General features: G+C 39.6%; 1 protein-coding gene across 1 annotated transcript in view; it reads right to left on the minus strand.

Annotated features, from left to right (window-relative positions):
* Ints8 (integrator complex subunit 8) overlaps positions 1-18,150 on the minus strand; it is a 57,597-nt gene that overhangs the window by 5,624 nt on the left and 33,823 nt on the right. The window contains exons 16-24 of the mRNA XM_010619600.2: positions 15,634-15,835; positions 13,133-13,254; positions 9,770-9,954; positions 9,264-9,297; positions 8,386-8,442; positions 7,943-8,004; positions 4,255-4,373; positions 1,926-2,029; positions 40-90 (exon numbers count right to left, since the gene is read on the minus strand). Coding sequence (XP_010617902.1) covers positions 40-90; positions 1,926-2,029; positions 4,255-4,373; positions 7,943-8,004; positions 8,386-8,442; positions 9,264-9,297; positions 9,770-9,954; positions 13,133-13,254; positions 15,634-15,835 — 936 coding nt within the window. The remainder of the gene's footprint in view (positions 1-39; positions 91-1,925; positions 2,030-4,254; positions 4,374-7,942; positions 8,005-8,385; positions 8,443-9,263; positions 9,298-9,769; positions 9,955-13,132; positions 13,255-15,633; positions 15,836-18,150) is intronic.

Below are 18,150 nucleotides of genomic sequence, written 5' to 3' on the forward strand. Positions count from 1 at the left end.
CAAATGAAAATAAGCCAATATATTAAATTATTAACTAACCTGTGTGTGGCAATTCAGCAAAGAACAACACTTTATCATTCGTTTTATCACCTACAAAACAAAATTATAATAATTTTAAAAATCTAGTTAATACTAATTTTAACAAATGTACTGCTCTGGTGTGGGAGGGAAGAGAAGGGAAGCGGTAACAGTGAGGAAGACTGCAGTGTATGGGAACTTGGCAGGAACTTTCCACCATTTGCTGGGGCCGGAGACTTAGCCCAGTGGTGCCGCCGCCTGCCTTGAAAACGCAAGGTACCAAGTTCAATCCCTGGCACCAAAACAAAACACTAAAATCTTACTTCAAAAGCTATTTATTCTAAGTTTTGAAAAATGTCATTTGCTAAGTTATACTGGTGGCCTAAATCAGAGGAAATATCAAGGCATTTTAAAAGAAAAATGAACCAAATTCTAAGCCAGAAATGGGAGTGGGAAGAAATGGAGCAAAGAAATCAAAGGGCAAAAATTTGCAATTAGGTGGAATAAGCTAGCGATCTAATATTCAGCACAGGGAATACAGGTGACAATCTACTGTGGGGCTGGGATGTGGCTCAGAGGTAAAACGTGTGCTTAGCACGGGCAAGGCCTTGGGCTCAATACACACACACACACACAATACTGCACGAGAGCTACACCTGTGATCTCAGCACTGGAGAGGCTGAGGGAGGCCGACTACCATGAGTTTGAGGCCAGCCTTGGCTAGGCAGTGGGGCTGTCTCAAAAAAAATTGTATACTACAAAATCTCCTAATTAATTTTAGGTGCTCCAATCACACACAAAGAAAGGGTAAGTGGAAGGTGATGGATTTCTCTGACTTGCAATCAAATATCAAAACACATCATGCTGCTTGCCTTACACACACACACACACACACACACACACGCACGCACACAAATACATATGCACACACGCGGTAGGGAGGAAAGCTGGAGATTCAGAAGACAGAAAAAAAATAATCTGAGAGGGCCGGGGCTTTAGCTCAGTGGTTCCTCTGCCTGCCTCACAAGCAGAAGGTCCCGAGTGCGATCCCCAGTACCAAAAAAAAAGATTTGAGAATTGAGAAAAAAAGAATAGGGAAAAGGGTGGTGCTCAGGGTTTGGGCTTGCTCCTTTCAAAAGAAATGTGTGGTATTTTTAATTTATATTCTTTTTTTTTGGTACTGGGGAATGAACTCAGGACTTTGTACTTGTGAAGCAGGTAGTGGAATCACTGAGCTAAATCCCCAGCCCATGGTATTTATTTTTTCATTTGGTTTTTTGAGGCAGAGTCTCACTAAATAGTTGAGACTGACCTGGAACTCACTATGTAGCCCAGGCTGGTCTCAAGCTCACAGTGATCCTCCTGCCTCAGCCTCCCAAGTGCTGGGATTACATGTGTGTGCCACCATGCCTGGCTCATGGTATTTTTAAATTGTGTGGTTTTTCTTTTGTTTCTTGAAAGGGCAGATGAATTTATTAGAAGGGGAACCTAGTAAAGTAAAAAATCCTAATGTCAGGTTTGGAGAAATCAAAGCACCAACAGGCATTAAAAATACAAGCATGAGAAATATAGAGCACAATCTGATCTAGAACTGTCATCTTGGGTGCTGAAATTCACTTAAAGAGAAACGCAAAATATAAAGAGCAAAATGAAGAAATAAAAGATAACGGGAACTAGGGAGATGGATCTTTTGCAAATGGGAAGGGAACCAAGAAATGGAAGGGAAAGGAAAGACATGGAAAAAAAAAAAAAAAAAAAAAAAAAAAAAAAGATATGGCCATGTACCAACTTCCCATGCAGAATGTGAATACTGCAAACATGTACTAATAAAAACTGAAAAGGGAAGGGGGCAGAAGAAAAGCATGTAAAGGTAGACAAAAAGAAAGCAAACCCACAAAACAATTTACCTGGTCAGTATAAACATCAGGGGGCACAGCCTTATTAAAGAAATCGGAACAGACAGCGCCTGCCTGGAGGTAATAATGAAGGGCAGCTGAATACTGATTTGTTGCTGAAATAGAAAACAGGTAAACTAATGTCATTAAATCTAAGAGTTAGAAGAAATGGGTTCTTCTTTGAAGAGTCAAGTATAACTTCATGAATTGGCAAAACAAGATTCAAACCATAATAAAACTTTATACTGTTTCAGGACAACACCGAGAAAAACTGATTTCTTTCAGTCATATATAAAAAGTGGTAAAACAGATTGTCTCCTAAAACTGGGCAAAAAAATTTAACTCAGATTTTTCACCAAATTTAACAGTATAGAATTTAGTATCAGGGAGTACTTATTTCCCACATGTCCAAACTAGAACTATATCCCAATTTTCTGGCTAGTTCAGAATCAGTATATCCATTCTGCAAGTATATATGAAGGTTTGGTGATACATTCTTTTAGGGATTGGGATAAAAATGAACAATAAAAATCAGCCATCATTTGCTGGGCATAGTGGCACATGCCTTAATCCCAGCACTTGGGAGGCTGAGGCAGTACCATCACTGTGCTGTGAGTTCAAGACCAGCCAGGGCTACATAGTAAGTTCCAGGTCAGTCTCAACTATAGAGTGAGACCCTGTCTCAAAAAAACAAAAAGAGAGAAACTAGTCATTCATAGGAAAATGGATGCATATTGAGGCCATGCTCTTAAGTAAAAGAGGACACACATGTAAATACCAAATAGTTTCTCTGGTGTGAAAACCTAAAAGTATAAATAAATAAGTTCTAAATTGTATAACTGACAATGTGAAATAGGAAGAAAAGAGCTAAAGGTGTAGGGGAAGGAGGAAGGGTAGGGGAAAGGAAATAAGGGAAAAGAAAAAAATATGAGAAAACAAAAAAATGGAAACACAGTGTTTGTAAATGCGGGGGTGAAGGGAGGGCAGGGACAAGGGAAAAAATGAGACCAAGATCTGTCATGTAAAGGTACAAAATCTGAATGATAAAGACTGCACTGAATACTTAAAAAGTACCAATAAACTCAGTGAGAAAAAGAAGCAGCCATTATTTGCTTCCGAATAACCCGAAGGAGAAAGGAATAATGTAGGAAAGAGCACAGAGGAAATGGGACTGGCCAGGACTTTACTGTAAAATCCAAATGGTAGATACGTGGAGTTCACGACACTATTTCCTTTACTTTTACATTTTCAATTTTCTTAGAAGAAAGAAAGAAAAATCAACTCCTAAAGCCAGGTGCAGCTGTACATGCCTATAATTCCAGCATTCTGGGAGGCCACGAAGAAGATCACGTGTTCAAGTCCTACCTGGGCAACTTAGCTAGACTCTGTCTTAAATTTTAAAAAGCAGGGTGTGGGACGCATGCCTGTAGCACTCAGGGAGGAGGACTGCTGTGAGTGTGAGACCAGCCCAGGGTATATAGTGAGTTCAAGGCCAGCCTAAACTATACAGCAAGGCCCTCCCTGCCTCAAAACATCAACAACATCAACAACATCATCATCATCACCATCAATGAATGAGGCTGGGATGTAGTTCAGTGGTAGAGTGCCCCCTGGGTTTGACCCAGTAAAACACACACACACACACACACACACACACACACACACACACACACAAAACACTATAAAACTGACCTTGAATTGATACCAGTCAGAAATTTTATTTCATCTGAATGGTAAAAGAAATATTGGAAATTTCCTACCAAGTTGAAAAATCCTGTCATATTAAACTGGTGGTGGGAGGGAGATTAGGAATCCATTTTCAAAGATACAAATCATTAACAATTCTAAACAGCAATTTTAGCCAGGCATGGTGGCTCATGCCTGTAATTCCAGCACTCAAAAGGCAGAGGCAGGAGGATTGCCAAGAGTGCGAGGCCAGCCTGAGCTACACAATGGGTTCAGGGCCAGCCTGCACTACAAATGAGTAGTGCAAGGTCCCAAGTTCAATCCCCTGTACCAAAAAGAAGAAAAAAAATACTATTTTACTTTTTAAAAGTACTACAAACTGGGCTAGGGATTTAGCTCAGTGGTTCTGCCACCTGCTTCGCAAGCACAAGGACCCGAGTTCAATCCCCAGTACCAAAGAAAAAAAACTAAAAAAAGTATTACAAACATCTGAAGCAAAGGTTCTACACCAAAAGAAAATTCAGTTTTGCACTCTTAGCAAGAAAGATGAGTAATTAAAAACATAATAAAGTTTAATAAAATGTGTATCATATTTACTTTCACTTCCAGGAGGGCTATAAAAATGATACGCCAAGCAACCAAACATCTCACTTACCAAAATAAATGTCTGCCTGAATAATTAACCAGGAATGGTTGTTTGGATTTATACTGAGCGTGTAACGAACTAGCTCTTTCACTGTGATTGCTACAGCTTCAAAGTCCACAGACTGGAGGCTAAAAGAAAGATACTCAACATTAATCTCTATTAAAGTCAGTTTCAAATCCCATACATGCATTTATTGAAAACATATAAAAAAGGTCAACCAAAATTTCTGTGGCTAGGAATATAAAAACTCTCACCTTCTATTACCATTAATGTACAGGCAACAAAAGAAAGACTCAACATTTCCTCAAATGTTTTCTAAGTTCTGGTATCTAGAAAAAGCTATAAAAAGTAACGGGTTGAAGATTAACAATACTTCTATGTGACTTTAAATCTATCTGTGGTTTCTTGCAAGAGTCCTGACTCCTGGGCCGAAAGTTCCGCTGGCCCTGAGGACGGACTCGGGTAGATGTGGCCAGTCTGGCTCGTCTGTGCTTTGGGGAGCAGGAGACCAAATCAGGGCAGGGCACAGGGCCAGCTCCCCTGGGCCGGGGACCGTGTAGAGCCCGAGGTGTGGAACCTGAAGATGGAACTGAGGACAAAAGCCAGGCAGCAGCCAGGTGACAGCTCATCTGCCCTCCACGCATGGGCTTTTGGTGCGGCCCCTCTGGGGGTCAAGTGACAAGGTGAACGTGGAAAACTACTTCCACTGCCCTGGGGGTTAGATTTCACCATAACTCATGCCTGTGCTCAGCACAATGAGAAAGGAATTGCAAGTACCAATCATTTAATTACAACTAAATGAGTTAAACTGCTTTATATTACGTATTATAGACATCTGCAAAATGTTAAGCCTAGGAATTCTACCTATGTGCCAGTATGTTTTAAAATAGTAATAGCTAGGGGCCGGGGATTTAGCTCAGTGGTTTCGTCACCTGCTTTGCAAGCCCAAGGACCAGATCCCCGGTACCTAAATAAATAAATAAATAAGATAAAATAGTAATAGCTAATCCAGTGCCACTCTCATTATTCTTAGAATTCAATAAAGACCTCTGTTCAGGACATACTCTTTCTGGTCAAACATTTAGTCAAACTTTAATGTAAATTGACCCAGAGAAAATAAAGTATTGTCATCATGAAGATAACAAGCCCGCTGTGTGCAGACCTTATTTTAAGGACCTCACCTGGAAAACGTAACATATTTAATCCTCACGATTCTGGAGTAAGTACTGTTCTTATAGACATTTTAGAGATGAGGACCTTGGCACAGAAAGAACTCTCCCCAGGATCACAGGCCTACGAAGCGGAGAGGTACAGCTCAGAGGCCCTATGATATCAATCATTCTTTTGCCTCATTTATAAAGATAAACTGTAAATCAATCATTACAGTCTAAATCTGGGCCAGAGAGGCAATAAACACAGTCAGTAAAGCCACCCACTAAAATGGCAAAATTAGGAACGGGGCCGTACCTCGGAGGGAGAACGCTCGCCTAGCATGCACAAAGCCCTGGATTGATCATCAGCACAAAAACAAAACTAAACGACACAACATTTTTCATTTTCTCCACCTGATTTTTGTATTATTTAACATGAAAGCTTATACAAAAAGTAGAAGATAGGCATAGCGGCATGCGCCTATAATTCCAGCACTCCGGAGGGTCTGAGGCCAGCTTGGGCTACGTATCAAGTTCAAGGCCATCCTGAGCTACGAAGGGACACCGGTGTCCAAAGGAAACGAAAGCAGAAGCACATTGTGATGGAGGCTGCAGGCAGAGTGCGGTGCTCACGCACTTTCCTCATAAGCAGGTACTCACTCCTCTGGGAATAAGCCTTAGTGAGCAGAGGCCAGCAGTACCCCGACTCTCCAAACCCCTACGTGAGATACAGCTGCTTCCAGTCTCTACACCGAAGCTGGAAGCAAATCGCCGACTCATTGCACTGCCTGCTTCCCTGCCTTCTAAACTCTCTTCTTTAAAGAAACTAAGAAAGACAAAATAAAGACAGGGCCAGGAATGTAGTTCAGTGGCACAGTGCTTGCCAGGCAAGTGGGAGGCCCTCAGTTCAATGTCTGGTACCCAAAATAAATAAATAAAGTTAGGACCTGCCATTTAGTTACAAAGTATAAAGATTAGGCGGGAGGGATCACCTATATGAAAAGTTGCTATGTATAAAAACAAAATAAAATGTAAGTCCTTTCTTCCAGAAAATTACTGTTATTACTATGTTTTTCTTCCCTAAGAAAAACTACCCTAGGGTTGGCAATGTGGTTCAGCAGCACAGTGTCTGCCTGGCAAGTGCAAGGTCCTGTGTTTAATACCTTGTACAAAAAACCCCACAGGTCTGGAAATACGGTTCAGTGAGAAAGCCCTGAATTCAATCCCTGGTACAAAACAAAACTACCCAAGCCAGGAGTGGTGGCACATACCTATAATCCCAGCACTCGGGAGGCTGAGGCAGGAGGATCACTGAGCTCAAGACCAGCCTGGAATAAGTAGTGAGTTCAAGGCCAGACTGAACTGCACAGTGAAACCTCTCTCAAAAAAAAAAAAAAAAAAAAAAAAAAAAACTACTACAGAACGGTTACGATTCACTTGGCAATAAACTAAAGCAGGAGAACTGCAAGTTCAAACAACTTAGTGAGACTCTCTCTCAAAATAAAAAAGGGTTGGGAATGTAGCTCTGTATTAAGGCAGGCCCAGGGTGCAAGCCCAAGTACTGTAAAAGGAAAAACAAGAAAAAAAATGATCTGGTGCACATCTGTAATCAGAGCACTCGAGGCTGAGGCAGGAGGGTCACAAATTCAAGGTCAGCCTGGGCTACCCAGCAAGTTCAGAGTTCAAGATCACCCTACCCTATATAGCAACATCCTGTCTTAAAAATAAAAAGGGCCAGGAACTTAGCTCAGTGGCAGTGTGCCTGCCTTGCAAGCTCAAGGTCCTGAGTTCAATCCCCAGTACTTAAAAAATTTACCCTGTCTTCTGAGATTCTCAGGTGATGGAAGTAAGAGGGAAGCTTTCTTCAAGTAATTAAAGAAGTGCTGGGAAAGCTTGAGAACGTCAGTGTTACAAGAGTCCTACAGGGCCGGGGATTTACTCAGTGACATTGCATCTGCCTCACAAGCGTAAGATCCTGAGTTCGATCCCCGGTACTGCAAATAAATATCATTTTTTTGTTTTGGTACCAGGGATCAATCTCAGGTCCTTGTGCTTGTAAGGCAGGCAGCAGAACCACTGAGCTAAATCCCTGGCCCGCAAATAAATAAATACATACATACATACATACATACATACATACATACATACATACATACATGGCCAGGGATTTAGTTCACTGGTTCTGGGGCCTGCCTCGCAAGCACAAGGTCCCAAGTTCGATCCCCAGGACCAAAAAACAAAACAAAACAAAAAACACACCAAGAGTCCCACAAAGAATTCAAGGAACTATGAAATGACAAATAGGTAATTGATTTTCCAATTCCATTCTTACAGCTAATCAGAGACACTTAAGTTCTTCTGCTCTTACTGTGTGCTGATGTAACTAGTTTTATGAAGACAATTACTCTAAGTCAGAAACAAAGTTGTCTAGAGAACCTTAACAGATTTGTGACCTTAATTAAGTCAACTAAGGTTCTCTATGCCAGTTAGGATAGTTTCTAAATATATAACTAATTTAATAAAATATGAACCATACTTCTACTTACTTCGGAATGGAAGATGGCCAAATAGAAATGTGTTCAGCTGTGATATCATTCACAATATCTTCCTTTAAAAACAAAAACAAAAACAACAAAAAAGGTGACTTATGAAGAAATTTCTCTGAAATTTTTAAAATGAAATTACAAAATACTATTTAGAAATGGGAAGAAAGGAGATAAAGGTGTAGGGAAGGTGGGATGGGTAGGGGAAGGGTAATAAGGGAAAAGAAAAAAATGTGAGATAATGAAAAGATGGAAATAAAGTGCTTGTAGATGGGGAGGGGAGGAGGGGGTGAAGGGAGGGCAGGGACAGGGGGAAAAAATGAGAACCAAGACTTGTCATGTAGAGGTACAAGATCCCAACAATGAATGTAAACGTACTGTATCCCTAAAATGTACCAATAAACTCAAAGCTGGAAAAAAAAAGAAAGAAATTACAAAATACTAACCCGAACATTGTGCAGTTTCACAAAAAGTGATAAAATAATAGTCAAAACCAATGGCTCCTATAAGAAAACACAATCTTTAAATTATACACATACACACATACACATATTAAAAAATAATTTCTTCTGTCAATCTCAAAGATACCAAGTATTTTCTTTCAAAAGACCCTTGCTGGCTAGGGATTTAGCTCAGTGGTACTGCTGCCTGCCTTGCAAGTGCAAGGTCCTGAGTTTGATCTCCAGTACAAAAAAAAAAAAAACCCCAAAAACAAAAGACCCTTACCCTTTTGGAATTTAGCATGTACTTTAGAACACACTAAAGATCAACATCATTTTCAATCTCATGAATAAAAATCAGTACACCTTACAAAAGCACTACCAATGTGAATGCCTGCCTTGTGGTGACTCCAGGCTCACCTCCTCTGTGTGGACAAGCCCAGGGCCTCACACACGAAGAGGGCGCCCCACTGAGCTGCATCCCTGCTCAGATGACTGCGATCTCTGTCCCACTAATGCTGCAGCTACTTCCCTAAAACTGACTTTTTCACTCCTTAAAATAGCACTTAAAGTATAAAACACGGGATAACCATTAAACACACAGTATGAATCACACCATGAAAATGTAAAAGCCAGTTGTCACACATCTAGCCCTATTATAAAGACTTCTTTACAATTTAGAAAACACCTGTTCTATTTTATGAAAATATGATAAATACAAAATAAATTCTCCATTCAGATTATCCTCTCCTCGATAAGGGTTACTGAAGATTAGCACATTAACAGGTCACTCAGTCCTCTGATAAGCATGTGAAGCACACAATACTTCTGGACATTCTACAAAAACCAGCAACAGTAGTGAAATCAATTGTAATAAAACTCACCCGTAATTTTTTGATAAAAGAAAGGAGTTCACTCCTACAAAAACAAAAAATTTTTTAAACACATTTAATATCGGATATTAAAAAAATGAGACCGAGAACAGAAATTACAGGGTAAGGTTAGGTTGGTCCTAACCCACCAACTCTGCACATATGGAAAGGAGTACATTCTACTGTCATAACCACCAAATAAATTTCCTGTTTTAATCACGTGAATTGTTCAGCACTATACATTAGACACTGTTGATTTTGCTGGGTTTTTTTGGACACTATTAATTTTGAATTCCAGTTTGCTGGATTAAATTACTGATGATCTTTTTAAAGAAACAGAATAAAGGTGGCCATAGATACAGGTCCATCAGCAAGGATCACCATAAAATTCGTAAGATTACCCATCTTTATGATACAAGTGTAGAAGATAACAGCAGATGCTCTTAAAATAGTACAGTTTGAAACAGGATGAAAAATATTTTTAAACTTAAAACTTGTAGAAATATACCAGTACATACCGATACATTATACCTAATGTAGATTCCCTCTGCTTTATTAAACTAATTCTGCCATCATTTCCTCGTTTGTGCTGATTAGACACACTACAGATCTGAACGACAACTTCCCAAAGGTCTTTAGCAGTCCGTCTACTCTCTTTGGGGCCTGGCAGTTCTTTGCATGTAGCTGCTAAAAGCTGTCCAAGCTATAACATGAAAAAAAAACAAACACAGAAAAGATTGTATGTTCTACATGAGATACGACAGTCCTGTGATTAGGGGCACACTAGGGAAAAGGCGGTAACTGCCCAAACACACCAAGCAGTGATTTTGTGCTGTGCATTCAACACAACCTCTGGGGAATTTAGGGTTCGCTGCTGACAGATGGGAATCTGTCTGAGGAAGAGCAGCCTCTGGTTCTACCATGTATAAGTTATCATTTCTGAACAATCACAGTACAATCTCATAAGAGCAAAAACAAACAGAGGCTACTGAGAACAAAACAGACAATGCAGAGGTACGTGATTGATTAAGTGAAAAAAAGTGTTCAGTGTGCATAGCATTTCTTTTTAAAATATCCATAATGAAATCATATGCAACGTTTACTATAGTCAAAGTGCAGAGATGAAATTAATATACTGCTTAAAGAGCCAGGTGTGGTGGTGCACACCTGTATCCCAGCATTCAGGAGGCTGAGGCAGGAGGATAACCATGAGTTCAAGATCAGGCTGGGCTATATAGTGAGTTCAAACCCAGTTTAGACTTAGTGAGACCCTCTCAAATATATATTAAACAAAAATATTGCTCAGATTATACAGACACACACAAATCAACTTTTTTGTTTGTTTGTTTATTATGACACAGGGTCAGTGAGACTGACCTGGAACTCACTATGTAGCCCAGGCTGGTCTCAAACTCACAGCGATCCTCCCGCCTCAGCTTCCCGAGGACTGGGATTACAGGCATGTGCCACCACGCCTAGCCAACTGATTTTTAAAGTAAGGAAAAATAAGGAAATTGAAGCTGGCAGAACAAGAGAACAAGATTTAGAACAATTTCTCTCTCTTTTTTTTTTTCCTCTTGTTTTTGGCGCTGAAGATTGAACCCAAGGCCAAACAACACTCTAGTCTTTAAAGCAACTTTTCTCTAAGGAAAAGAGCAACAAGACAGACAGGACTACCACAAGATGAAGCAGCACTAAGAAAAGACAGATCATGATCATAGACAGTGGCCAATTTGATTAAAAGCCATCTTAAGGAACTAAGAAACAGGTACAATCCAAAAATAAGAGTGGGAGATCCAAATGCAGAGAAAAGGACCGAAACACAGAGGAAAAATATCAGATTTCTATCAAATTCAGCATCCCGTTCTCTCTCCCCTTTCTCCTTGCTCTCATTAAATTTTATATATAATTTCTCTTTTAGAGGGCACAGTAGCAAATTTAATTTCAAGCTCATCAGGGAACTCCAGTTCCTACCCAAACTGGACCTAGAAAGTTTTTTATGGGAACCCCCCTGCTTCTGGTGGCTTCTTTAAGGAGGGAATAGGATTAGCAAAGGTGAAACCGTTCCTTTTTGGCTATGGTGGCTTTCTCAGGGTATCTGGCTTTTTCCTCTTACTGCGCAGAGCCAGTTTCTCCCTCACTCTTCATTTTTAATTTTTCAAATAAACTGTGTCACCATTTCTTAAAATGTGTTATTTTTTCCTTTGCTTGTTATAAAAAATTTCGAACAGAAAAATCAAAATAACAGCTATTATACTGTCTTAACACCAAGCAGTAAGCTACAATTCTAAGTGGAAATGATAATCTTCTAACAAAATGGTTCTCTGAAAGTTTATTAAAGTTTAAGGAGAGGCTATTTGGCATAATCAGATGAATACCTTAGATATTATGAACATCTCAAAAAGTTCACTCTGATTCAATGTCTGAAACTCCACCAAGAAAGGGTAATTCAAGTACAACAATTAATTTTATGAACAACTGTAAAGAAAAAAGCCTGCAGAAGTCAAAAAATCTTCAAAGGATTAAAATTAAGTAAGCTCAGTTCTTAAATGGACACACACAAAATAAGGAGGAAGAAACAATCAAAGAAAATGTAAAAATGCCAGTCTTACAAGAGACCCCAGATAAGCACATATTTAAAGAAATACAAGTCAGGTGTGTGGCACACACCTATGGTGCCAGCACTCTGGAAGGCTGAGGCAGAAAGATGGCAAATTTGAGCCCAACGCAAACAACTCAGTGACTCAGAAAGACCTTGTCTCAAACTGAAGAAAAATACAGAGCTAAAAGGGCTGGAGATGTGGTTCAGTGCAAATGCTCTGGATGAATCTCCCGTACCACCAAAAGAAAAAAGAAAAAAAGTACTATATATTTAAAGACAAGTTGAGGGCAGATCAGCTAACACGAGGAGAAAGAATCAGTAAGCTAAAAAAATGTATAAGGTGAGGACATAAAAATGCTAATCACTAAAATTTCTATTTTTGCTTTTCAACAACAAGCCCATAAAAGGAGAAAGCCTACTACTAATGCAGGGCATATATAATATTAACAATAAAAGATAACAGGAAAAAAACCTCTAGTGTCTCTTTAGTTTTGATGTTTTCTGCTTTCAGAAACATTCTAGGTTACAGAGGACAATTAAGAAGACTAAGCAAAATGAAAGATAACAGGAATCAGGGAGACAGATCTTTTGCAAAGGGGAAGGGAACCAAGAGATGAAGGAAGGGAAAGAGGATATAAAAAGAATCAAGATGTGTCATGGAGCAGTTACCCAAAGTGAATCATTATGTATTGCAAACATACACTACTTAAAAAAAAAAAAAAGTCAACCAGAAGTAAAAAAAAAAAAATTAAGATAACTATGTAAATTTTTACTGAATGCTTTCATGCAGATACAACTGAGAGCAAAATTATTAATTCATTAGATTCAAATATATCAAACTTAGGAGAGGTAAACAGGTTCTAAAAAAACCAGTAAGATGCTCAAAAGGAAAATAGAAGTCATCCCTGATAGTCTAGAGCTTGATCATATAGTAGCAATAAAAGCCAGGAAATTTAAGTACCTCTCAGTATCTTATGATTCTACTGAAGTACGGTCTGCATTTATATCTTCCAGAATTATTAGCTATTAGAAATATTAGAGAAGGTAAAGTACCTGAATTTTTTTTTTTCTTTTTGGTACCGGGGATCGAACTCCTGGCCCTGGCACTTGCAAGGCAGGAGGCAGAACCACTGAGCTAAATCCCTGGCCCCTGAATTACCAAACAGTTGTCTTACCTTACACTATATTATAGAAATTAAACAAGTTCCCAAAGTAGTATAAACCTAAACACGTACAATAATATCATTATAATAACAACTTTAGATTAAACATTAATTACCTTTACATATGGATTATTCTGAAGCAAAAATGCAGGAACTTGCAGTGTAAGATATTCATTTTCTCTCCAGTTTAACATAAAAGCAACACACTCCTCAGCTACAACTTGACGAAGAGGAATATCTAAAATGCCAAAAAAAAAAAAAGCTGGATTCACCATAACATTAAAATGAGAACAAAACAAACATCTGCTCAGATTTCAACTGAATAAAAAATAAAAGCTACAGATGAAACATACATTTTATTCTCTTATGTAGAAAGTTTAGCATTTCCCAACAATAGATGACCATGGCCCCCACTATTAATCAACAGAATTATTCCTGGGACATCTAAGAGCTGATACTTGTTCTGTAGAAACTTACAATTCAAATAGGCAAACAAAAATCACACCAAAATATAAGTACAGAATGGTATCGCATAAACTTTTAGGATATGTAAGCCAAGAACTATATAAAATTATAATAAATCTGTTAATATATTTATCCCTTTCAATAACTTTTCTCATTAAAATGTAACACAACTCATTTTTTTTTTTTTTTTGAGACAGGGTCTCACTATGTAGTTGAGATAGACCTAGGAACTCACTATGTAGCCAAGGCTGGTCTCGAACTCACAGTGATCCTCCTGCCTCAGCCTCCAGAGCGCTGGGATTACAGGCGTGCATCACCACACCCAGTGTCCACAACTCATTTTTCATTCCAAAAATATCTTTTTTTTGTTTGTTTTTGTTTTTTTGAGACAGGGTCTCACTATGTAGTTGAGACTGGCCTGGAACTCACTATGTAGCCCAGACTGTTTTGAACTCCCAGCCATCCTCCTGCCTCAGTCTCCTGAGTGCTGGGATTACAGGCGTGCGCCACCACGCCCGGCTCATTTCAAAAATATCTACCGTACCAGAATTTTAAAAAGTCCCTCGAAGTGTTCTGAATGTTTCCTTTGAAATAAATATTAAAGACATCATAATGTGTTGTGAATTTTTGTGGCTCAGGTGGAATTTCAGGTTTTAATATACTTCAGGAAAAGAACACAGTGACTCCTCACAAACAATGATAAGACTTAACAAGGACATCCAGCTCTCTTTTCTAGAGGACCTGTATTCCTCAACCTGTCTATATTACCCAGACCTACTTTACATTTTCTCACTTATAGTATTAAATGTATATAGTATGACTTAATTCCTCCAAATACATTTAAAGCCTACGAAATTGACAATGTGAAATTGAAAGAAAAGGGCTAAAGGTGTTGGGAAAGTGGGAAGGGTAGGGGAAAGGTAATAAGGGAAAAGGAAAAAATATGAGAAAATGAAAAAATGGAAATAAAGTGTTTGTAAATGGGGAAAATAGGAGGGGGTGAAGGGAGGGCAGGGGTAAGGGGGAGTAAATGAGAACCAAGACCTGTCATGTAAAGGTACAAGATCCCAATGATGCATGTAACTGTACTGTATACCTAAAATGTACCAATAAACGCAATGGGAAAAAATAAATAAATTAAACCTACGAAATTAAGAAACTGCTTTATTGAATATTTCTATACAACACAGATGACAGTTTATAGGCTCTACCCTTTGTAGTAAAATATTTTACCATTGGAAAGAAGTCACAGATGAATTCCTGGCCACTGACAGTCTGAGGACATTTGCCAGGAGAGAGGAAATAACTCTTCAACTCTTATACCCAAAGACAGTGATTAATATAGCAAGACCCTGTCACAAAAAGAAAAGATTGGGGGAGGGGGTTATAGGGTTGAACCGTCCCACAAAACTTTATGGGAACCTGGAACTTCAGAATGTGAGCTTACTTGGAAAAAGGGAATATGGTCTCTGCAGAGGTAATTAGCGAGATAAGATCTTACTGGTGCAGGAAAGACCCTACACCAGTGCCTGGTATCTTTCTAAAAGAAACACGTACATCGCTTCTCCTTGGCCTTTTGGCTAAGATCAAGTGTAGAAGAAACACATACACATGAGCGCGCACACACACACAGGGACACAGAATGGCTTGTGAAGATGAAGACAGAGATTGCCGTACTGCAGCTACAAGCCGAGGAATACCAGAGACCAAAAGCATGGAAAAGGCAAGGGAGGTCTGTGTCTAGAGGCTATGGGAGCAAGGCCTGGCATATCTGATTTCACATGTCCAGCTTCCGGAACTGTGAGATAAACTTAAGTCACTCAGTCTGTGGCACTTTGTAACGGAAACCCTAGGAAATAAACAGTTTTCTCCAATGATCTCAGGTGAACTCCACTGCCAAATTATATTTCAGGAGAAAAATAACTTGGCTTTGTTTTTTTGTTTTTATAGTACCAGGGATTTTATGCTTACGAGGCAGGCACAGTGTTACTGAGCTAAATCTCCAGCCCCAAATAACTTTTTTATTGATGTTTTGTAAAAAGCCAAATAAATGTTTATACATAATAAAAAGTCAAGTAAGTCTTTTTTTGGAATCTTTCCCCAACTACTTAAGCGCTGAGTATCTGACCTGCGCTTCAGGAACCAGCCTTACCAGGAAGCCTCATTTCCAGGTATCCTCGCACCCTGCTGATGAGGTCGGAAGGGGGTCTCTCTCCTGACTGCCCCACCCCGGCTTCATGCGTGTGAATATCCAAAAGTAACATCTCATTCAGCATGACCTGACGGAGTTTCGGTGAGAACTCTGTTACCAACTCTAAACAAGCAGCAAACAGCTGTTTAGCATGGGGAAAGTCCTATAAAAGAAATAACGAAAACAACTTGGGTAGAATCAAGACCTGTGTGACTTCTTGAGTATAAAATACATAATGAATTTGAAAGACTCAACACACACAAAAGAAAAAAATGCCAAGTATCACAATTCTAGAGTGGTCACATGTCGAAACAATAATTCAGGTACATTGAGGTAAACAGCTCAGCTGCACCTGTACAAGTGTGGGCTTTGGGACACTTGCCCAGCACACATGAGCCCCCAGGTTTGATATCCAGCAATGAAAGAAAAAAAAAAGCTTTTTAAAAAGAGGGCTATTAATACATGATAAATTATATACACGGTTCCAATTGTATTTCCACTGCTCATTTTGGTGTGAAGCAACTTTACCATGAACCACAATTCCCTGGAGAGCTTACGAACAGGATCCTCTGTTCCATTTCCAGAGTTTCTTGTTCAGAAGGTTTAAGGTGGAGTCACCAATCTGCCTTTCTAACAAGTTTCCATGTGTCACAGATGCTGCTGGTATAGCACCGTATGAATCACTGTTCTAGAGCACTACCTTCAAAAGATTCTCTGCTCACTTCCTGCTTAAAACAGTAAAGCCAGGCATGGTGGTGCATGCCTATACTCCCAGCACTCAGGAGGCTGAGGCAGGAGAATTCCCAAGAGTCCCAGGCCAGCCCGGGCTACATAGTGAGTTCAAGGACAGTCTGAACTATATAGTGAGACCATGTCTCAAAAACACACACACAAAAAAGGGCCAGGGATTTAGCTCAGTGGTTCCGGTGCCTTCCTGGCAAGCACAAGGACTTGAGTTTGATCCCCAGTACCAAAAAAAAAAAAGACAAAAGAAGGGCCAGGGATGTAGTCCAGTGGTTCCACTGCCTGCTTGCAAGAGCAAGGGCCCAAGTTCAATCCTTGGTACCAAAAAAAAAAAGACAAAAGAAGGGCCAGGGATGTAGGCCAGTGGTTCCACTGCCTGCTTGCAAGAGCAAGGTCCCAAGTTCAATCCTTGGTACCAAAAAAAAAAAAAAAGAAAAGTAAAAGAATTTTCCAACTAAAAATTTATATAAGAATGTAAATACTTCTACTTACTTTTCTTTGCTGGGGGACGGAGGAGGGGAGTTTGGTACCAGAGATCAAACTCAGAACCTTGCACTTGCAAGGCAGGTAGCAGAACCATGGAGCTAAATCCCTGGCCCTGTAAATTTCTTTTACTCTCAGCCTAAGTTTGAGGAAAGAATATTATTCCTGGTATAGTGAAAATATGGACTTCTGAGTAATTGCATCGTGTATTTTTAAAAACATAAATACAATTCAGGATACATGTAACAATTTATGTACAGTATCTGTACAATGAAAATTAGAAAACATTTCAAATACAACAAAACCAAAGGACTGATACCATTTCATTTCACAACTTACTACAAAACTACAGTAAGCCTCCCTCCCAGCCTGTTTTCTTTAGTAGGCAGGTAAAGGTCAACTGTGAACAGGGTGGGAGTGGAGAACCAACACGACACGCGGAGTATATATTTTCAGGCAGATCCACGTTAGGAAAGAGTACAAAGAGAAGAGAAGTCAGAAACTGCTCCTGATCCCCTTAAAACCACAATATCTACAAAGCCAGGCACAATCACACACACAAGTAGCCCCAGCTATTGAGGAGGGTAACTTGACCATAGGAATTCCACAGCAGCCTGGGCAATATAATGAGATCTCATCTCAAAAAGAAAAAAAACTCAAGCAGGGCATGGTGGTGCACGCCTGTAATTGGAGCACTCTGGAGGCTGAGGCAGGAGGGTCCTTGCAAAGTTCGAGGCCAGCTTGGGCTACACAGTGAGTTCAAGACCAACCTGAACTACATAGTGAAACCCTGTCTCAAAGAAAAAAAAAAAAAGAAAGAGAAAGAAAGCAAGCAAGCTAGCTCAAAAGCCCAAAACGTCTGCATTCTGGGCCACCTCTAGCTGTGGGTTCAGCCAGGACACTGCTGGTGCAGAAACACCAACAAAGCTCATCACAATTCACACCCACCTCACCTCACACAACAAATGACAAGCTATTCATAACTGACTGGCTCCAGTCCCTTCACACCATCCTTGTCTTTGAGCATTTCCTCATGGCATCATCTTCTGCCTTGAAAGCCTTTCATCTTCTTCTTCACTTAGCTAATCAACTTTTAAGTCGTTTTAGGTCAGGAGTTCCAACGTCAAATGCTATCTCCAGTCTTGCTACACAATGAGAAAACTACACTGTCTGATATGATTTAACAGTTCCCTGACCCTCCTTCCCAAACCGACTACAAACTTCTTTTTTTTTTTTTTGGTTTTTTTTTTT

This window comes from Fukomys damarensis, unplaced genomic scaffold (assembly GCF_012274545.1).
Source record: "Fukomys damarensis isolate Sample0158 unplaced genomic scaffold, DMR_v1.0_HiC HiC_scaffold_5, whole genome shotgun sequence".
Taxonomy (NCBI): domain Eukaryota; kingdom Metazoa; phylum Chordata; class Mammalia; order Rodentia; family Bathyergidae; genus Fukomys; species Fukomys damarensis.